The sequence below is a fragment of the Tiliqua scincoides genome, chromosome 1 (genome assembly GCF_035046505.1).
Source record: "Tiliqua scincoides isolate rTilSci1 chromosome 1, rTilSci1.hap2, whole genome shotgun sequence".
NCBI lineage: Eukaryota > Metazoa > Chordata > Lepidosauria > Squamata > Scincidae > Tiliqua > Tiliqua scincoides.
In genome coordinates this window covers 220,494,904-220,518,074 of record NC_089821.1, presented here as the reverse complement: position 1 = coordinate 220,518,074, position 23,171 = coordinate 220,494,904, and the positions used below count along the sequence as shown (strand labels likewise).

At 44.0% G+C, this 23,171-nt stretch overlaps 1 protein-coding gene across 1 annotated transcript in view; it reads right to left on the bottom strand.

Annotated features, from left to right (window-relative positions):
- The window catches only part of SLC22A3 (solute carrier family 22 member 3), a 41,412-nt gene that overhangs the window by 771 nt on the left and 17,470 nt on the right, over window positions 1–23,171 (bottom strand). Inside the window, exons 4-10 of the mRNA XM_066611351.1 lie at window positions 22,136–22,304; window positions 19,715–19,832; window positions 14,779–14,876; window positions 14,451–14,665; window positions 4,068–4,176; window positions 3,012–3,124; window positions 1,351–1,450 (exon numbers count right to left, since the gene is read on the bottom strand). Coding sequence (XP_066467448.1) covers window positions 1,351–1,450; window positions 3,012–3,124; window positions 4,068–4,176; window positions 14,451–14,665; window positions 14,779–14,876; window positions 19,715–19,832; window positions 22,136–22,304 — 922 coding nt within the window. The remainder of the gene's footprint in view (window positions 1–1,350; window positions 1,451–3,011; window positions 3,125–4,067; window positions 4,177–14,450; window positions 14,666–14,778; window positions 14,877–19,714; window positions 19,833–22,135; window positions 22,305–23,171) is intronic.

The window sequence follows — 23,171 nt, the reverse complement described above, 5'->3', positions numbered from 1 at the left end:
ACCCAGAAATCATTGCAGTGATGTAATGACATCATCATGTCATCCTGTCACTGCCAAAACTTCTGAGTTAAGAACATAAGAACAGCCCTGCTGGATCAGGCCGTAGGCCCATCTAGTCCAGCTTCCTGTATCTCACAGCGGCCCACCAAATGCCCCAGGGAGCACACAAGATAACAAGAGACCTCATCCTGGTGGTCTTGCATCTGGCATTCTGACATAGCCCATTTCTAAAATCAGGAGGTTGCACATACGCATCACGGCTTGTAAACTGTAATGGATCTTTCCTCCAGAAACTTGTCCAATCCCCTTTTAAAGGCATCTAGGCCAGTTACCACCACCATATGCTGTGGCAAGGAGTTCCACAGACCAACCACATGCTGAGTAAAGAAATATTTTCTTTTGTCTATTCTAACTCTCCCAACACTCAATTTTAGTGAATGTCCCCTGGTTCTGGTGATGTGTGAGAGGGAAAAGAGCATCTCTCTATCCATTCTGTCCATCCCCTGCATAATTTTGTATGTCTCAATTATGTCCCCCCTGAGGCGCCTCTTTTCTAGGCTGAAGAGACTCAAATGCTGTAGCCTTTCCCCATAAGGAAGACGCCCCAGCCAGTAATCATTTTAGTCGCTCTCTTTTGCAGCTTTTCCATTTCCACTATGTCCTTTTTGAGATGTGGTGACCAGAAGTGGACACAATACTCCAGGTGTGGCCTTACCATTGATTTGTACGACGGCATTATAATATTGCTGAAGGTGGGTTGTGGGGCTAAACTAAAACTGAGACTGAGAACCACTAAAACTGAGAACTGAGAACCACTGTGTTGCACATTTACATTTAGGCCTAGTTTCACAACAATCCTATAACTCAGTGGTTCCCAAACTGGTGGGTCACAACCTATCAGGCAGGAAAGCACTCAGCTCTGGCCCCTTAAGGAGCAGGGACAGGGGGACTGCAGCTATGCGATCCCCAGGACTGTGCTGCTGCTAGGGGAAAGGGGAGGTTTCTGGCTTACCTGAAGCCAGTGCTAGCTTCTTGGGGGTACGGGAAGCCCCGCAGATGGAAACTGGAAGTGGCTTCTGATCACAATTTTTATTATTTTCCAGGCTTACAGAAACCTGCGGAGGCATCCGCAGGGCTCCCTGCACCCCGAAGAGGCTTGCACTGGCTTCAGATAAGCCAGAAAACCCCCCTTTTCCCCTGGCAGCAGCACACTACTGGGGAGCACGTTGCTGTAATCCCCCCACCCCCACAAAGACTTAAGTGGTTCCCTCTTCTTAAGGAGGACTTTGGGAACCACTGGTATAGTTTGAATCTCCATGAAACATACAAAGATATATACTTTCATTGTACCTTGTTAGTCGCTCCACATCCTCCACTGTCTCTGGTAAGGAAATCCCCTTAGTCTCTGGTAAAAGCAGAACTAGAACCCCACAAAGAACAGCAAGTATAGCTGTGGAAAAAGTGAAGAAGGAAATATGCAGTGAAAACTAAAAATTAATTCTGCAGATCTAGACAGCTTAATTCTTTTATTTTTTCAAAGATTTAAATCCTGCCTTTCTTGTAACTTGCAGACACTTTAGTTTTACAGGGACAAGAAAGGGGTTACAAAAGCAGGTTAAAGATTAAGGACCCAATCTTGTCCCATTTTTCAGCATTGGTGCAGCCCCAATGCAGCCCCAAGGTAAGGGAGCAAATGTTCCCATACCTTAAGGAGGCCTCTGTGACTGCCTCTCTACCATAGGAAGAAGCACCCAATGGCATGGCTGCCCTGGCACTGGAAAATTGGATAGGATTGGGCTGTAAGAGCCCTATCCTATGAGACACCCTGCTGAGTCAGCAGCTCCTAATATTCAACAACTAGGTGAATCAATGTTGGGACACAACTTATCCAATTCCACTGCTGATGCCTTTGGTAAGGCGGGGCTGGTCCTCTCTCAGCAGTCATTGTGCTAGTTTCCTGTAGTATTAGTCTTGTGATACCCATTAATTGCAGAAATGTTTCTGCGACTGAGAATTCAGAGTTCAAAGCTAGCTTTGAATGTAAGCACTAGTCCTTGATTCATTTTTGTTTCATTTCTGAGTAGGAGTCCATGGAAATGAAAGTAATACAGTCACAATCTTGGATCAGTGGTTTTTCAGAATTCACAGAAAAGCATGAGAGGAAGCGTGGCATTGTGCTTAAATGCTTTAGGGTTCTCTTCTCATATAAACAAAGATCTATATTAACAACGCTGAAGGCAAAATTGCTCAGTACATGCAATTATGCACCTACACCTTGATGGCAGTTCATGGAAGTGAAAATCAGGCAGTGGTTTTCAATGATGAGGTAAGAGGGAAGAGAGAATAACCTTTTCCCCCAATTTTCTGTTACAATTCCTCCCCAAGCTTCTTTTCTTCCCATGAGGTTCCAGGTGCATACACAGCCATGCAAATACATTCTGGAATCCCATTGAACAGGAAGCAACTGGCGTGGGACGTTGCAGTGAAAAAGATAAACATCTTCATCTCTACCACTTCTCTGCTAAAAATTGCCCTCTCTCAAACCTGCTTTTCTCTACAAATCATTGGGATTTAAATATTTCTCACATCACATGTAGTTTGGCCCTGAATCATCTACTTCCCATACAACTTTGATTATTATTTGGTACAGTATAGTCCAGTTTATTCCGAACTTCTCTTGACCACTGTGCTAGGCATATTCATATTATTCAATTCACAATGATGATTCCAACTCGCAACGCAGCAAGCCTTTCAGATATTTTCTGAAGTTCAGAGTTGGTACAGATGACACCACAGGATGACCAGAAAAATTGCTGTCAGCTGCAAGAGAATGGCCATGGGAACTGGTTCATAGTACTGCAAGCTAACGCTGTTCTACATCTGTTTGGAAATTAGCTGTATGGGAAAACAAGGCTACAGAGTAGGAAGGGTGGGGAAAAACAGTTCTAGCTTTTTCTACTGAAAGAACTGCTAACAACTTTTGACATGATCACTTTTAAATATTATCTTACAATAGACAATTAGAGGCAGCTCTGACCAGACATCTGCTAATCGGTAAAGCAGAAATGGGGCTACTATGCCCCCTAAATCACAGAGACCTGAGCACAATGAAACACCAAAGTTCCTAGAAGGAAAAGAAAAGAGAACACATTAATCAGGATATTTACACCAACTCCCAAGTGAACATGTAACTGTTTTATTTACTCCTTTCCACAATTCTCCTGGTGATTGTTTTCTTTATTGAGTTATTCAACAACAGGCCTTAAGCCAGGATGCAAGGGGCTTCCTGAAAAGTGGGAAAACAATGTGGCCTTGCTTAGAAGGTGGAAAAGGAAGAGGTTTAGAGCTCAAGATGTCAAGGTCAGGTATGCCAGCCTATTGAGCTGCTGTCACCATTCCTTATTGGCAATAAGTTATTGCCTATTTCCTGACAGTGTTTATCAGTCATATACAAGTCCTAAGAAGTCATGCACATGCACTACCGTATATAAAATCCTAATAAATCCAGATCCCAACAGTACCAAATCCAGATGAATCAACAGTATGTGACATCCCAAGGAAGGCAATAAGAAGATATATGAAAAGAAATTCCAACTTGATACTTGCAACCATGATTAGTTTCTGTAAGCATGTGAAGGAGCAGTTCATCCAAATTCAAAACTGCAAATTTTGTGAAAAGCGAAATTCACAATGAGCATGGAGGAGTGGTTTGTCCAAACTATCTCCACAAAATGTCCCTCCCTGTGCTTCAGGGTTAGTTTCTGTCAAAGTTATGCACACCACATCAGAGCATTTGTCTGTCCAATATGGCATGGAACTGTTAAGGGGGAAAAGATACTGTTCAACTAGCTCATGCTAGCCTACAGAATCTTAATATTGCCCTCTTTCACATACACTTATGTAATAACTTTGATACAACAGCACGTTGTAGAACTTCTTAGAAGCAGCTGACTGGCTCTATGAGCCATTTTATTGTTTAATGTAATCTGTCACTTTTAAAATAAATCCTGAACTATGATCAAAGTTTTTGCGACCCTGCAAGATTTTTCAGAGTTTATTCCATTTACCTGATTGTTGTTGGATACAATTCAGAATTCACAAGGTATACGAGCTCAAAAGTTATGGTGATCCCCAGTCTCGCCAAGACAGGTACTGATTTATTTAACCATGGTATGCCTGACAACAAGATAGATGCCAATGAAACATTGAAGGAATTCATTTAAACATCCAATTCTCATGCAATATTAAGATTCTAATCCGGATCCCATTGACTCAGACTTTATTCTGCTGCCTAACCTCTGTTATATTGCTGAAGGTTCTTCACAACAAATGAGGAAGGGAGATGATGTTGAGCTCTCTCTTTTTTTTTTAGTTCAAAAATGAAAACTCTTGAAACAAGGAATAGACAAAATAAAAATTTAAAGGGATTTTGTATATAATATCCCCTTTTAATGTTATTGTTATCACGTATAGGCCTAATAGAAGGAATGGGTCATTCAATTAAAAAAAATAAAAAGGAATGAGTAGATATGCAATCTCCAGACTTGAAAATATGAAGGCTGCAGTCCTAACACACACTTAACTAGGAGTAAGTCCCATTGAACTCACTGGGACTTACTTCTAAGTAGACATGCATAGGCTTGTACTTGATAGCATTACTCACATTTACCTGTAGGTAGCACTAAAATACTGTTTTATGACTTGTAGCTGCATGCTTAGTTTTAAAGAAGGACAGCATAAATGATTCTGGAATTTACCAAAAACTGCAGGCAGCTATGTTTGTCCATTAGAAAAATTCTCAAAGCGACAGTAGCACAATACCTTTATTTTGACCAAGGATAAGGTTACAAAGAGTGAGTGGGATTTGAATCTCTTGTTCAGGCTGGATGTTAAACCAAAGAAAGGGGGGGGGGGGAAGGGAGAGAAAGATGTTGCTGGGGGTGATTTTAAAAGCCCCAGTATTTCCACTCAGTTTCCCTCTTACCTGGTGGTGAGTTCAGATTATTCAGAAAATGTTCTGTGGAGCATCCAAACAAGGCTTGACCTCTTGGCCTCATGTCTAATTATATCGCTTGATAAAGATAAATGCGGCAGACCACACTGCTGTTTTGCACAGTTCCAGGAGCATAAGAACATAAGAAAAGCCCAACTGGATCAGGCCCAAGGCCCATTTAGTCCAGTTTCCTGTATCTCACAGTGTCCCACCAGATGCCTCAGGGAGCACACAAGACCACAAACTACACGCATCTCGCATCTCAGCAGAATATCTCTCAGGATTGCAGTGGAGGATAAAACCTCTGTTTCTTGGGTGGAGTGTGCATTCAAGGAAGCGTTCTTTCCTTAGCCAGTTGGTAAGCCAGGCATATAGTCTTAGGCCAGCAGTTTCCAAACTTGCTGGAGTTGCGATGCCCCCAGAATCAGATAGAGAATGTCAGTGATATGATATGCATCACACGGTGACATCACTGCCATTCACTTCTGGGCTCTGAGGCCTAGCACAAGCCTCCAAAGAGCACTTACAGCTTCACCCCCTACCCCCCCCCCACTCCACTACTGGTGCCTTCCACGTGGGTTTTCAAACTTATGGGTGTAAAACTCACGTGGTTCTCCAAATTTGTGTGTTTCATTGGTGAGTCAGTGATCTAGACCAGGGTGTCCAAAGTTTTTGGCAGAAGGGCCACATGGTCTCTCTGACACTGTGTCAGGGGCCGGGGGGTGGGTGGGGAAAGAACTAATTTACATTTAAAATTTGAATAAATTTACCTAAGTTTACATAAATGAATATATTAAAGATGGAACTTATATGAATGAATGAAGGTCTTGCAATAGCTCAAGGCCTATACAAGGCCTTGCACAAAGCAAGGCTGGCCTTTCCTTTGCCTTTGCTACTGCATCACAGATGTGAAACAACAAGCAGTGGAGGGAACCGTCATCCACAGCTCACGTGAGACGTCAAACAGTTGCCCTCACGCTGAGAGCGGTTGTGTTGGGCCAGTGTGGGGGTCCAACAAAACTCCAGAGGGCTAGAGGCTCATTGGAGACTGGGGGTTCCCTGAGGGCCGCATTGAGAGGCCTTGAGAGCCGCAAGTGGCCCCAGGGCCAGGATTTGGGCACCCCTGATCTAGATTGAGGAAGAGGTGGCCTTCTCCAACACAGCTCCTCCTATCGCTGGTTTCAGTTTTAAAAGGCAACTTTCTCCTCCGTTTCTCTTGTGGGAAGTAGGACAGAAAACAGCAAATGTGGACCTAGTTTGAATCTGGGAACTTTGGTGTTGTTCTGAAAACATTGATTTGCTTGAGTTGGAGGGAAGAGATATTCCCATGGCTGAAGTTACTAATGACATTCTTTTCAGCAGTGGGGCACTTCCTTGCTTTCCAAGGAGCCCTTTGTTGCTAGAAGAGGAGTTGAGAGCCTTTATAGATGTTTAGTGGGAAGGCATGGTCTAGGCGGCTCTTGCCAAAAGTCTCAGAAATGTGGAGCAGCCCTGCTTCATTTCTGATAAAATAAAGGACATGGGTTACCATAGGGACCCGGAAGCACGACAGAGCAAAGCAAAGGAGCTAAGACAGAACTACAAGCTGGTAGAGGAGGGCAACAGTTAATCCAAGCAGTCCAGGACAACCATGCCTTTCCTTGGCATCCTTGAGCAGTACCTCTTGTGGACCATGGGTTGGCTGCCTCCCATGGCTCAGAGATAGTGCAGCAAAGGGCTTACACTGCAGCACCAAGGGATGCAGGGGAAGAACCCGTAAGGGGCAGGAGGTCTGGTCTAGAGGGCAGAGCCTCCATTAGCCCGAAGATAACATCAGAAGGTTGCCAGTTCGAGGCCACCGGCAGCTCCCTGAACAGCAAGACCTTGAAGCAGCTGACGAGCCGAGTTATTCCATCTGCTCCGAGCAAAGAAGCGTCTTGGCTGCCCTCAATGTGCGAGATGAAGGAGCTGCTTGCCAGCCTGCGTGGGAGGCACTGGAGGCCAGAAGTGAGATCAGACCAGGAAGATCCACCTGAAATGTTGTGTGGTTCTTGAAAGAGAGAACCATCTATGATTGTAAAAATCCCCTTGAGGGATTTAGAAACGCCTGCCTATGTAAACCGCCTTGAATAAAGTCAGAGGAGTAATCCATATGTAGTTATTATTATTATTATTATTTATTATTATTATTATTAATAACTAATTGACTAATGACTAAAACTCTTAATTTTTTTTTTGTAAAAAATTAGCAGCTATTTACACAAAGGTAGAGAATAAAAATGAAAACTGAGGTAAATGTCTCTTTAAATTTTACAGCAAACCAAAGGGGAGGGCTTACATAAGAACATAAGAACAGCCCCACTGGATCAGGCCATAGGCCCATCTAGTCCAGCTTCCTGTATCTCACAGCGGCCCACCAAATGCCCCAGGGAGCACACCAGATAACAAGAGACCTCGTCCTGGTGCTCTCCCCTACATCTGGCATTCTGACTTAACCCATTCCTAAAATCAGGAGGTTGCGCATACACATCATGGCTTGTACCCCATAATGGATTTTTCCTCCAGAAACTCGTCCAATCCCCTTTTAAAGGCGTCTAGGCTAGACGCCAGCACCACATCCTGTGGCAAGGAGTTCCACAGACCGACCACGCGCTGAGTAAAGAAATATTTTCTTTTGTCTGTCCTAACCCGCCCAACACTCAATTTTAGTGGATGTCCCCTGGTTCTGGTATTATGTGAGAGTGTAAAGAGCATCTCCCTATCCACTCTGTCCATCCCCTGCATAATTTTGTATGTCTCAATCATGTCCCCCCTCAAGCGTCTCTTTTCTAGGCTGAAGAGGCCCAAACGCCGTAGCCTTTCCTCATAAGGAAGGTGCCCCAGCCCCGTAATCATCTTAGTCGCTCTCTTTTGCACCTTCTCCATTTCCACTATGTCTTTTTTGAGATGCGGCGACCAGAACTGGACACAATACTCCAGGTGTGGCCTTACCATCGATTTGTACAACGGCATTATAATATTAGCCGTTTTGTTCTCAATACCCTTCCTAATGATCCCAAGCATAGAATTGGCCTTCTTCACTGCCGCCGCACATTGGGTCGACACTTTCATCGACCTGTCCACCACCACCCCAAGATCTCTCTCCTGATCTGTCACAGACAGCTCAGAACCCATCAGCCTATATCTAAAGTTTTGATTTTTTGCCCCAATGTGCATGACTTTACACTTACTGACATTGAAGCGCATCTGCCATTTTGCTGCCCATTCTGCCAGTCTGGAGAGATCCTTCTGGAGCTCCTCACAATCACTTCTGGTCTTTACCACTCGGAAAAGTTTGGTGTCGTCTGCAAACTTAGCCACTTCACTGCTCAACCCTGTCTCCAGGTCATTTATGAAGAGGTTGAAAAGCACCGGTCCCAGGACAGATCCTTGGGGCACACCGCTTTTCACCTCTCTCCATTGTGAAAATTGCCCATTGACACCCACTCTCTGCTTCCTGGCCTCCAACCAGTTCTCAATCCATGAGAGGACCTGTCCTCTAATTCCCTGACTGTGGAGTTTTTTCAGTAGCCTTTGGTGAGGGACCGTGTCAAATGCCTTCTGAAAGTCCAGATATATAATGTCCACGGGTTCTCCCGCATCCACATGCCTGTTGACCTTTTCAAAGAATTCTATAAGGTTTGTGAGGCAAGACTTACCCTTACAGAAGCCATGCTGACTCTCCCTCAGCAAGGCCTGTTCGTCTATGTGTTTTGAGATCCTATCTTTGATGAGGCATTCCACCATCTTACCCGGTATGGATGTTAGGCTGACCGGCCTATAGTTTCCCGGGTCCCCCCTCTTTCCCTTTTTAAAAATAGGCGTGACATTTGCTATCCTCCAATCTTCTGGTACCGTGGCTGTTTTGAGGGACAAGTTGCATACCTTAGTCAAGAGATCTGCAACTTCATTCTTCAATTCCTTAATAACCCTTGGGTGTATGCCATCAGGGCCCGGTGACTTATTGATCTTTAATTTATCAATGAGGTCTGAAACATCTTCTCTTTTAACCTCTATCTGACTTAACTCCTCGGTCAGGAGGGGCCGTTCGGGCAGCGGTATCTGCCCGAGGTCTTCTGCCGTGAAGACAGATGCAAAGAACTCATTTAATTTCTCTGCCATCTCTAAGTCTCCTTTTATCTCCCCTTTCCCTCCCTCACCATCCAGAGGGCCAACCGCTTCTCTGGCGGGTTTCCTGCTTCTAACATATTTGAAGAAGCTTTTATTATTCCCCTTAATGTTGCTGGCCATGCGTTCCTCATAGTCTCGCTTGGCCTCCCCTATCACCTTCTTACATTTCTTTTGCCACAGTTTATGTTCCTTTTTATTCTCTTCATTAGGGCAAGACTTCCATTTACGGAAGGAAGCTTCCTTGCCCTTCACAGCCTCTCTAACTTGGCTGGTTAGCCATGCGGGCACTCTCCTGGATTTAGTGGAACCCTTCTTTCTTTGCGGTATACACCTCTGCTGGGCCTCTATTACTGTTGTTTTAAGCAGCCTCCATGCACTCTGGAGAGACTGGACTCTTTTTACCCTCCCTTTCAACCTCCTCCTAACCAGCCTCCTCATTTGAGGGAAGTCCGCCCGTCGGAAGTCAAGGGTTTTTGTTAGAGATTTGCCTGGTATTCTTCCCCCAACGTGCACGTCAAAACGGATCGCAGCATGATCACTGTTCCCCAATGGCTCAGTAACGTTTACATCTCTAACCAGGTCCTGCGTACCGCACAAAATTAAATCCAGAGTCACCTGTCCTCTGGTGGGCTCCGTGACTAGCTGATCTAAGCCACAGTCATTTAGCACGTCAAGAAATCCGGTTTCCTTATCGTGACCAGAACACAAATTGACCCAGTCAATATGAGGATAATTGAAGTCCCCCATGATTACAACCCTGTCCCTCCTTGTCACCTCCCTGATCTGTTTCCTCATTTCAAGGTCCCCATCAGATTTCTGGTCTGGAGGACGATAGCACACCCCCAGTATTACATTGCTGCACAAGCCTGGTAATTTAACCCACAGAGATTCTACGGTGGAGTCGGACCCACCTTCAATCTCTACTGTGCTGGATTCTATCCCTTCCTTAACATAAAGGGCCACCCCACCTCCAACACGCCCCTGCCTGTCCCTCCTGTAGAGTTTATAGCCCGGGATTGCGGTATCCCACTGATTCTCCGCATTCCACCAGGTTTCCGTTATGCCCACTATGTCAATATTTTCCCTTGTCACCAGACATTCCAGTTCTCCCACCTTTGCTCGTAGACTTCGGGCATTCGCATAAAAGCATTTATACACAGAATGCCCCAGGATGGGCTGCTTATTCGCTCCTTTGTCCCCGCATCCTCTCATTGTGCCAAACCGTCTATCACATCCCATCACCCTACCTTTCCCAATTTCTTCTCCTACCCTGCCTTTGTCTTGTTGTTCTCTAACCTCCCCATCCTCATCCCATAGGGATGAGGAGTCCCGAACCGGATGCCCCTCGGCTCCTGTCGGCCTTCCCCCAGGGATCAGTTTAAAAGCTGCTCTGCCACCTTTTTAATGTTATGCGCCAGCAGTCTGGTTCCATTCTGGTTCAAATGGAGCCCGTCCCTCTTGTACAGGCCCCGCTTGTCCCAAAACGTTCCCCAGTGCCTAACGAATCTAAACCCCTCCTCCCTACACCACCGTCTCATCCACGCATTGAGACCCCTGATCTCCGCCTGCCTAGCTGGCCCTGCGCGTGGAACAGGTAGCACTTCAGAGAACGCTACCTTTGAGGTCCTGGCTTTCAGCTTCCTGCCTAAAAGCCTAAATTTGGCCTCCAGGACCTCCCAGCTACACTTGCCCACATCGTTGGTGCCGACATGCACCACAGCCGCTACCTCTCCCCCAGCACTGTCTACTAGCCTGTCTAGACGAGAAGTGATGTCCGCAACCTTCGCACCAGGCAGGCAAGTCACCATGCGGTCCTCACATCCGTCGCAAACCCCCCTCTCTATGTTTCTAATAATCGAATCCCCCACTACAAGAAGCCCCCGACCCCCCTCCCGCCGAGGAGTATCCCGAGTGCGCTCGGATACGGGCCCATCCCCTGGAGAAGGGGTCCCCCCTAGGCTTCTCATGATGTTGCTATAGTTGTTGTTGAAAGGGCACCGATTAGGTATTCTTTTGGCCTTCAAGGCACACAGTGTGCACAGGGTTTCCCCAATTTGAGAACGGGGAAGAATGCTTCAAAAAGCAGTGGATGCTTCCAAGATCAGCTCTGCACATGCACAGAACTCCACCACCTGTGACTGCACAGTGACCACAAGGCAGAACCATGTTTTTCTTTACTTCTGCTCTTTGCCTTACTATGGGACTGTGTGCTCTGATCAGTGCTAGAGACAGATTCAAATACAGGTTGAGACTATTCATATGGGTTCCGTTCCAAGCACTCACATAGATGGCAAAAAACGGCCTATAGCAAATTGATTTAAAAAACAAAAGTTTCTTTGCTCCAAATTTAAAAACAGCCTTGCTGTCCTTTTGACTCTAAGATAAGAGTCATTAAGAAGACAATCCGTCAACCAGTCCTCCTCCAAGAGCTTAGAAAGCTTCACTCAGCCCCTCTCTTCACCAATGCAAATCAATCACCTTTCTTTCACATGCTCAGGGGGAAGAGAGGGGTCTAATGGAGAGAGAAGGATTGATGGATTATCAGCCAGCTGCCCCCCCTCTCATTAAGGAGGCTATTGTTAAAGGACTGTTCAGTTTTTTAAAATGATTTTAAAGGGCTGCATTTTCCCCTTCTCCAGGGATCAGCACATTCCTTCTCATTTGCAGGGGCCATTGAGTCTAATCTGTGTATAAAAAAATCCATGTATAAATAGGCTGGACCTATAACTACTGGAGTGTATATTTGCAAAGACAAAGAGTAAGTGTGTCTTTGTTCCAGTACACTCTGCACATGACTGCTTTTCATTGTGCCCAACAACATCTCCACTCAACCAATTTTTGTACCTTTGCTAAACATCCAGCCTCAGACAAATTCTCGCCAACTCAAAAGATTGCTCATTACTTCATATTGTTTTAGCAGTGGCTGACCTACCATTAAATGAAAGGGGAAAATGCCCCAGGCGTTGAGCCTCCCATGCCTCTAGGACCACATGGAAGCCTCTCTGAGGCTCCCAACGCAGACGGAAAGTGCTTCCGGTTTGCTGGAAGCACAGTTTAAAATGTCGGGTAAGCTTCAGGAGGCTACCCCAACGCATCCTGGAGTAGCGCAAGTCTCCATGCGTGCCAGGAAAGTAGGGGGATTTGTGCATGGCGCGGGTGGCAGCATCCCGTGGGGGTGCCATCGTGGACCTTTGCCCCAGGGTACGGGGCTGGAGAGGTCTGCTACTGTGATTTAGTTGATCCTAATAAATGCATTACGCTACTGTTGCTTCACAGTTAAGCAACCAATCCTTTGGTTGTACTTGCTACACTCTGTTCACCTCAGGAAGGTAACAGCCAATTAAATAGGTTGTGCCATGTTTATCTGAATGCGATATCTATCCAAAATAGGTTTTCACTTGGGCAAGACACTGGTATATAGTCCAATTCATTTTGAATCAATCCAGATACAATTGTGGGAATTAAATAACATCAATGCAGCACTCATTCTACACCCACCATATGGATAAGTCTTTCATTCTATGGATTTTGACACTGATGTCAAACCTTTTGCCCTTTTGTTCAGTGGTCAAAGTCTACAGAAATCTGATTAGATGAACCATTTGAGAATTGTTTGCCAAAGGACCTGGTTCACTGGGGCAATAGATTATACTGAATGTTAGGGGTTCCTCGGATTGCTAGAGATGGAACAAAAAAGCTTGCATAACTTCTGCAAGAACATACATAGCTAACAAAACAAACAGAAATCCAGGAACAGTAACCTTTAGTTCTTCTGGTGCTTGCACAGTTTGGGTTTGTGGTTGGTAAAGCTACAAATAGCTTTTGTAAAAATGCCTTACATTTTCCACAATAATATCCCATGTAAAATGAACTGGTGTTTTAAATAAAGGAAATTGTTTCACTGTTCAGGCGTTGCATTACAAGAAAACTTTCAATCCAGCACGAAATGTGTATGTGTATTTCCCACTATGCCTTTCAGGGAGCTAATACTGAATATTTATACTTACAACCCTGCTGATTCTGTTTAATATTTCAGGGACCTTCAGAGGTTTCTAATCTAGAAGTATCATAATACAAGTCTGGGATCTAGGTGATGTTCTTCAGACTGTTTGGGGGTGATTCTGTTTCGACCTGTTTGGAAAAAGTCGTCATCCTTTTTCCAAAAGTCACTTTCTGACCGCCTGCTTCCTCTGAGGCTTCAAGCATGTTTGGGACAATTCCACCTTGTTGATTTTGTCAGATCTTTTAACAGCCATAGCTATCATGGATCACAACCATGTGTTGAGGATGGAACTGCAGGACCTGACTGCTGCTCTCAAATACTGTAATTCTGTTTGTTCTTGTTATGGGGGTTCCAGCTGGTTATTAATGACAAGCAACTTTTCATCTTAATTATATCGTACAAGGGTCTCACGTCTGCAGATGACTCTTGTGAATTGGAGGCTAAATCCAGATAAAACTGAAGTAGTAGTTTTTGCAGGCTGTGTGGCCTTGGGGAGTGGCTCCTGCCTGTGTTTCCTCCAATCCATAATGACGCTATACGGTATTCAGCAGAGGATACCCTCCTCATGGAATGCTTTCATACAGCCAACAAGAACCATGAGGCATGCAGGAAAGCTTTCTTGGCAGTTGCTTCTGGTTGCTGGATTCTTTGCTTCCAGGGACGGTCACTGATTTTATGAAGTAATGAAGGTTCTTTTTAAAGTAAGCATTCAGGGGGCATGGGGGAAAATGTTTTTGTGAGGCCTCCCTGTGGGGGAGGGACCACCCAGCCTTTCCGAGGGGGACCCCCTTGTGGAGGCCTCAGACTCGTTCCCCACAAGAAGGGGGGGTTGCGTCACCCGGTTCCCCTTCTTTGGGTTGGCAGCATTTGTTAGTCAGGAGCAGGGGCTGCTAGCAGCAAGTCCTCCTGCCTGCTCTTCTAACTCCCAACTGCCTTGTCATCCCTGGCCTCCAGGTTTATGTAGGGCAGACCCCTCCCCTTTGGCCCCTCCCCTTCCCTCACAGGGATGGTACAAAAAGGGCCTGTCTCTGGGCCTGCCCTTCCCTGGGCTTACCACAACTCCTCCCCTTTCTCTCTCTGTTTCCCTCCCACCTCCTCTCACCTGGAGCTGCCAGGGTTGTTCCTGAGAGGGCTGGGAAGGCTGCTGCCTCTGCTCTGGTCTGGGAGAAGCCTCCCCAGGGTAAGCTGGGGACTCGGGCGAGGAGGGGAACCCCGACAGTTTTCTACATTAAAATATTTGAATGGTCTGCCTTGAGGGGTAGGGTGTGCTAGTAATGAAATTAATAAATAAAAAACACACATTACCTTTTGGTAAGAATGCAGTAATTAAGCACGCAATGCCTGCCACTATGCTGCTGGCCGCAAAGAGAGGGCACCGGCCAATGCGGTCAATGGTCAGTAGGATTAAAAAAGCAGATGGTAATTCAATTATGGCTGAGATGAAGAACTCCAAATAAAGGTTTCCTTCTATGATTCCCAGGCGCAAGACAAGCCCTTGGTAAACCACAGCACTTGTGAACCTTAAAAAAAAAATGAAACAAAAAACAACCGAGCTGCAAAGAATTCAAAGCAGGCTGCTTAGCTTGTATGGGAAAGGCCAGGCTAGAAAGCTACAGAGAAACAAGGCACTTACCAGGCGTACATGAGAATGAAAGTGAATTTCCTCATCTGTGGAGTTCTAACCAGATCGAAAAAGGATGGATTGCTGACTTCCTCATCACTGACAGTGATCTAAGTAAGTGAAGCGGAGATCGGAACCCAAATAACAGCAAAGAACTTTGTACATGTAAAACTGCTATAGAATTTAAATCTAGGAACACAAGAACAGCCCCACTGGATCAGGCCATAGGCCCATCTAGTCCAGCTTCCTGTATCTCACAGTGGCCCACCAAATGCCCCAGGGAGCACACAAGACAACAAGGGATCTGCATCCTGGTGCCCTCCCTTGCATCTGGCATTCTGATGTAGCCCATTTCTAAAATCAGGAGGTTGCACATACGCATCATGGTTTGTAACCCGTAATGGATTTTTCCTCCAATCCAGAAACGTGTCCAATCCCCTTTTAAAGGCATCTAGGCCAGATGCTATCACCACTTCCTGTGGCAAGGAGTTCCACAGACCAGCCACACACTGAGTAAAGAATTATTTTTTTTTGTCTGTCCTTACTCTCCCAACACTCTATTTTAGTGGATGTCCCCTGGTTCTGGTGTTATGTAAAGAGCATCTCTCTATCCACTCTATCCTTCCCATGCATAATTTTGTATGTCTCAATCATGTCCTCCCTCAGGCGCCTCTTTTCTAGGCTGAAAAGGCCCAAGCACTCAGCATCGCTGACATGCTTTACAGCATGTTTGTGATGTTCAGAGTGAGTGGAGGGCTGGCGCTGGGTCCATAGGATCGGGTCCTAAATCATCCAGATTTTTAAACTCATAGGTTTGCTTTACATCAGAGCCATCAGCCTTAAATTTGCTATTCTTTGGTCAAGTGACATACATAAAATTTACTCTTTGGTTAGAGTGTTGCTTTTCATTGGAGCTGCTAGATTTAAACCTGCTTCTGAACTGGAGTTTGTGAGCAAGCAATTTCCTTTGGAGCAAGTGGAGTACATTTAATCTACTCCTAGGTTAAACAATGAAGTTTGTTCTACACCAGAAAAAAACATTATTAAAGGCCCAGTCCTATCCTCAGGACACGCCAGTGTATCTCCATGTGTGCCATTGCAACAATAGCCCATCACTATAGGAGCCCCCCTCAGCTCACAAACACACCATAGATGCCAGTACAGCTCCAGAAAAATGCCATGTTTTGTAGCTCAGATGTCACGCAGAGACTAGTGCAACTCTACTGGCAGAGAGGTCAAAACAGGGAGGAGATTGGAGTATGTTGTGGGAGAGATGTAGAAGAAACATGGGAGGGGCAAGGAGGAGTGGATGTACACCATATTGTAACCCCTCTTCAGACAACAGACACACACCCCAGCACTAGATAAACAGCCACAGTACTCTTGCCTCCTGCAGGGGTCACAGTGGCATCAGCAGCAACTCCCCCAAGATTTATGGGCGGCTAAATAAGATCTGGGTATTCTTATTTCAATAAAAATTATGCATTTTTGGCATCTCAGAGAAGGAAAACCAATGAAAAGTTTGCATTTAGATGGACTCTATTTCTTCACTATTAGAATAGAATAGCAGAGTACAGAATAATATCGGATTTCAATTATCCTTGAGCTGGATCCTGTTTCTTTGACTCTGGTTAATTACTGAGCATTAAATCTATTTTTGAAGGTCCAGGGCATAGCTTTTCCCAGGACCCCAAGTAACTTGGCACTGGCACTGTCTTACAGAAGTACCTCCCTCCCATTACCATGGGTATTTAAAACATATCTACCAATCTACTAAATATTAAACATCCATGTGCAATCACGATTGACATGACATCTGGTGACACCTAAAGTGGTGATGCTCTGTCCCAGCTCCAACCACTCACCAATGCACCTACCTCCTGTCCTATCCACTCTTCAGTCCACTGTTCCAACCACCTCCCCTTCCCCTGTGGATCCTGCTGCTATTCTCATCCATACCAACGTTTTGTAAATAATTGTAAAATGTATCATAAGAAAAGCATGCTTTTCATGCTGAACCTTCCTGCTCAAAACTATTCCCAAAAAATGCTGGCAAGAAAACATTGAATTATACTCAAGGGAGTCTACAGAGACAAGAGAATATCAATCTCTAAGAATTATTCCTGTATAGTAGTTCATTCACTTCAATTGAACTTGCACAGGAAAACTTTATGGTGGGTTTTGCTCTCAATATGTGATTGCACTTGCCTTTTCAAAAGGAATGGGACTGAAATCACTTGTGCATGCACACACAAAAAATGTAACACATCTGCAGTAAATACAACAGCTTTCTCTCTTCCTTTTCATGTATTTATTTTATAGAAATAGCATACCCTGTCATCCAGTGGGGGGGGGGGAAGGAATGGGTTTGATAGTTTTTTATAGCAATGATTATACATGGTTGAAAACTAGCAGTTAAAACTAGGAATTGAAAACAGTGGATTAAAATATGCCACACAGTACTGAAGAGATATATTATTGTAATAATTCTAAAATTACACATTTTCAATGTCACACTGCTATAATGCTTTGTATTATAGAAGGCTGATCACCCCCAGGACACTAGGTTGCTTACAAGAGTGACAACATAGTAGATTCACTCTCACTCTCAGCTCTACTTGGGACACCAGAGCTACATAATCTAGGAGGGAACTCTGCTAAAAGTACAGCATGTGAAATGCACTTGATCCTCCCATTATCGCACGTCCAGGAGAAATGCATTCTCTGCTGGGCGCAGAACCAAGAATGATAGAACTTGTGTATCCTAAAGGACACTGGAATGGATCCAAAGCGCAGCCTAAAAGACTTTGATATTACTGAAGGCTATCCAGTTGCAGCTGTGAATAAATTAGGGTCATGACTGCGAATACTTCATAAAAAATGGAGGCTTAAGATCTTTGGAAATGATGTGGGAACAATAATAGAAGCTTGGAGACCAAGGTCAGACTTCCAAAACTATTTAAGATGTTGGACAAATGGAAGAATCTGAACAGATGGATACCTCTGAATCCACAGATGTCTTTGTCCACTGCCTTTAATTTGCTCTCCATGAAGAGCAAATCACAAAGATGTGATACACATCATCATAAGATGTGAATCAAAAAAGAGACACCTTATACCAGTGATTTTCAGGCAGGGTACTATGGCACATTGCTGTGCCGTAAATGGTCTACAGGCGTGCCGTGGAAATTTGGGGGAGGGTCGTTATTAGGGCCATTGGGAGATGTGAGTCCCCCACCTGCAGTGTGGTGTGCCTTGTCAATTATTGAAAGCTGATGGTGTGCCTTGACAATTTTAGCACTTCGTCAGTGTGCCCTGAGATGAAAAAGGTTGAAAACCGCTGCCTTATACACTGCTTGTCAAAATAGTTATGAAAAACTGTGCCACCGCTTTGCAATAATTTATGATACTTTATTATATAGTCCTCTGAACTGCAGTAAGTATGGTATGAATGCTGAATTTGCCATGTTCAAATCTGCTGGAAAAATGGGACAATATTGTCCTTTTAAAAGTTTCTTTTTTAACTATAACTTCTTTCAGTAACAAAATCCAAATTAGTTAATAGCATTTTCAAAGTACAGGTTGGGCATCCCTTATCTGAATTTGAAGTTTTAAAATACTCATACTTGTTTTCAAAGTGGAACTGATGGCTTCAGAATCTTCCATTGTTTTATTTTTTAAATTTCCGATTTTTTTTTACAGGACCCCTACACCTCTGCAGTTTGTCACAACTTTCAGGTCATTTGAGTCTCCCCCCCCCCCCCAGTAAGTTACCAATATGCATGGCTGTGTTGACAACAGACATGTTTATATGATTTTCCAATCCATTCCAGCACATTTCTGTGGTGGAGATGTTTTATCAATGTGCAACAACACATTCGTGCATCAGCAAAACGCTGCACAAAATTAATCTTAATGAAATCTATTATGCCCACATCAAGTTTGCTTATTTTGCAGTGTTTTATCAACATACATGTTCCCATTGATCATTTAAAGCAGCCATTCTCAACCACTGTGCCGTGGCACATTGGTGTGCTGCAAGTGGTTCACAGGTGTGCTAAAGGAATTTGGGGGAAGGTCATTTATTATCCTCTGATGGGTGAGGTGAGCCGCCCACTGGCAGCATGGTGTGCTTTGTCAATGGTCAAAAACCTGATGATGTGCATTGACAATTTTAGTGCATTGTATCAGTGTGCCATGAGATGAAAAAAAGTTGAAAATTGCTGATTTAGGGCCCAATCCGAACCAATTTTCCAGGGTTGGTGCAGTGGTGCCAGTGGGGCATGGGCTACATCCTTTGGTGGGGAGGCAGTCACGGAGGCCTCCTCAAGGTATGGGAATGTTCGGGCCCTTACCTCGGGGCTGCATTGTGGCCGCACTCGTGCTGGAAATTTGGGTAGGACTGGGCCCTTAAAGGTTGGGGAAAAGACACAGCAAAATTAACTGAAAGCTGTTGCAAACATCACATGCTTCAATTCTGAAATTAGTTTTATCAGATCTCCAAGATAATCCAGGATCCAGCAGGGATGGAATGCAGACAGAGCAAGAGAATGGAAGAACAGAGGAAATCAGCTCATCCTTACTCTTTTCATGAGCTCAACCGCCACAGCAGCAGTGTCAGAAATATTATTTCTTTATCGAAGAACTCCCTGGATGCTGTGGAAGAAGCATAGACTGACATGGTTCTTCTAACAGCACAAGTACCAGCTTTGCTGACACCGTAAAGTCAACGTCTCCACTGCCCGGGGTTCAGTGAAGAGGACTACAGGTAGGAGTGGGTGGAATGTGCACATTGGAATGCATGCGACACATGCTAGCCAACCTGTGGATTTGTACCAGTGCAGGGATGAATTAGGTATCCGACAAATAAAATATACTATTAAAAAACTTCAGAGATCACATTTAAAGATGATAATGTTGAAACTCGGTGCTCACATATAGCTAGTACCTCTGCATAATTTGATGAAAGAGTTTTCCCATTTTGTTTGGCAATGGAGTGCATAATCTTCATAGCCTTTTCTCCTTCATTGCGAGTTAGTAGCCATCGTGGAGATTCAGGGACTAACCTGTCAAAGACCAGAAGTAAGTTTTCTGTTAATAGCATTCAGAAACCAGAGATACTGTATATTGGCTGCAAGTCCAACAAACATAGGAGGTTGACATCCCTGAGGTTCTTGCACTTCTCAACATATTCCTGGCAATATATTGGAGGTTATTTAAACCCCCATCAATCTTTGTTATTCACAGATATCCTATAGATTCAATAGGCATATTGAAAATGTACAGAGTAGAACACAGGACAAGTCTGGCTTGAATGATGTGAGGTATACAAATTTAACCATTCCAATCTTGCTTAAAGTATGCAAGCAGCACAATCCTATCCAGCGCTGCATGGTGCAGAAATGCTGACACAGTGTCTGCTTCAATCCATGGTTGGAGACCAAGCCAGTCAGGAGAAGTAAGTAATGTTTACTTGCCGCTTCCTCTTACCTTCTTACCTTCTTCTTCCTACCTTCTTACCTCTTATCTCCCTGGTCTCCTATAGGCCTACTCAGATCTACAGCTCTTTTGCTGGCATAGATCTGTTAGAGTGATGGGGCCTGGAGTTAGAGTTGGGCCTGGAACAGGAGCACTAGATGGAAATCACCCATTGAACAAAATAGTGAACAGATGGTGGAAATCACCCATTCCACCACCAGTCTGCCCCCAGTCCAAACCACCCCTACCACCAACATACCTGTGCCAACAGCTGGTCTGTGGAGCACCACTGAATATGCTGGCTCTCAACCTCTGCACATTCAGCAACTCTCCTTAGAACAGCAGAGCAGCTGCTACACCTGTGACCCACATGATGCCCTGCAGGACTGCATGTTCCACCAGTATTTTGTGCAGATAGGACTAGGGCAAAAATGTTTGTTTATCACATTATAAAGTGTGGATGCAATCTGTTTCCTGAGAAGCCCATGAACTACAACCTAAATTCCTGATGGAATTGTCCCAATTCCAAAAATCTTACTTTCTGAATCAGCTAAATTACCTGAATTTTGTTTGGCACCCCAGTTAGCTCTAGGGCAGGCTCAATTCTTTGTCAGTAACACTCCATATATGTTCCCAAACCTCTGACTATCTTGAGTAGGCAATTGATTCTGTATTCCGCCATAACATATCTCAAATGGATCTCCACAACTACAAGTAGAAATACCATCGAGGAACAGAGACTGGGAATCCCATCGTTCAAACTGTGAATTGAACAATTGAGAATTAGGGGCTGTGATAGTCCAAAGGATCCACAGCTTCTCCCAGGTCTTTTGCTAACTGAATTCAACAACAAAATTTTGCCTTTCTGCAGTACTTATTGTTCCTGCCATCTCACATGAAATATAGTCTCCACAGGGGCAGTTGATGAGTGTTTGTCTTAGAAATATTCTACCCATGGGAATCTTTTAGTTCTGGCTAGCACACATTGATACGATCCTGCATATACACAGCTTTGCCAAATAATACCGATTAAATCAAGCTCCACTGAAAGCCAAGCCAATTCTGAAATCCAGATTGCCAGATACTGAACAGCAAGAAGAAATGGCAAGCAGTTGGATTTTCTTGCCTTTTAAGTCTTTGTCTTTTTAATTAATTTATTTAGTTCAGTTACTGAATCAATCCAATTATCTTTCAGACCTAAAATCTTGTAATAGTTTTCTGCACTCTTTTTCAGATAGACATAAAGCACAATCCTAACCAGGTCTACTCAGAAGTAAGTCCTATTTTGTTCAATGGTGCTTACTCTCAGGAAAGTGTGGTTAGGATTGCAGCCAGAGTTGTTAAATTTTATTAACAATAACATCTCATATTGGGTACTTCTGTCCCTGACACTTCAAAGATGCAGAAGACACCATCCATTACATACATTATTATCCTCTTTATAGAACCGCGAGAGAGTGAGTATACATCAGGGCAAAATGACTTGTTGGTTACCCAAATTCTAATGTATTTATTTGGTAAATGACACTGACAATTTTTGTTTGCAAACTTGAGTAACAAGCTAATAGCATTTGCAGGAGTGGCCATATATAACTTACTCTATTGCAGAAGCTGTCAGTGCAACTGTACATCAGGGTTTGTTTGTTTTTTAAATACAGTGCAGTTGCAGTGGACAGTATTTTTGTGGATCTGTTAGGATTCACATAATGTAGTGCAAGGCACTAAAGAACGATCATTGGGTTGATCTCTCCATGAAGGTAACCTTTGGGTAATCAAAATCACTAAGATAAATTTATTTATTTATCATATTTTTGTGTTCTAAAGGTCTACAACTTAGGCCTAAATGAGACTCATCCTATAGATGACAGAAGAAAAACAACAACAAAATTACCAGTAATACAACAGGAAAAGGAAGTTGGGGAGTGTTGTGGCTAGTTGAATTCCCTTCCACGTGGGAATTAAATAAGCAACTCCAGGAAGAATCACAACTCCAAGGGTGAAGAACATCTGAATTACAATCCCAACAATCCTCCGCTGATCCGAACCAACTATCTCTGTCACTAAATTGATAACAAAAGAAGATACAGAAAGGAAACAACCAGTTCATTAGTATGCAGCATATCAGCGCTATTTGGTGCATATGTTGGAAAACTTATGCTTTGATGTGTCTGCCCTTCTGCTTAAAGCTGCTGGCATAAGAGAATTTCTGCCAGACCTGCTTGGTGCTATGCCATTAGAACTTGTTCTCTGGTCAGATGAGATGCATGCATATACTGTAGTCTTTGATACATGTGTTATAGCCACTGCATAATTATCTATATAGTTTCAGGTATGTATAGATGTACCTTATAAGTGATACACTCAGTGAACTACTTTGGTAGTACTTCTTCACATGGCGCACAATAAACCTTTGGAATTTGTTGCCACAACATGTGGTGATGACCACTAGATGGCTTTAAAAGGAGATTGGACAAATTCATAGACAAGTGTATCAATGACTCCTGGTTATGACAGCCTCTAGCACAGGAAGCAGGGTACCTTTCAATATAAGTTGCAAGGATGTAAGTTGTTGCTTTCATTCATTACTTGGGGTTTATTGGAGGCATCTATCTGGCCACTGTGGGAAAGAGGATGCTGGACTAAATGAACTTTGGATTGATCCTCAAGTCCTTATGATACTTCATTTTCCTTCCCAAGGTGAGCTCAGGTTCTGCTTGCCTTCATTGTACAAAGGTATTTTTTTTTACATTTCTTTTCTGCCATCATGGAACTCTAGACAGCATTCACAGGATTCCCAGAGGATCCCATCTAGGCACTAATCAAACCTAGAGCAGCTTATCTTAAGTAAGCAGGCTATATCATGTGACCTCAGGCCACGCTTGGAACCTGAGATGTATACACTCAGGTTCTGAGTGCTGATTCACAGC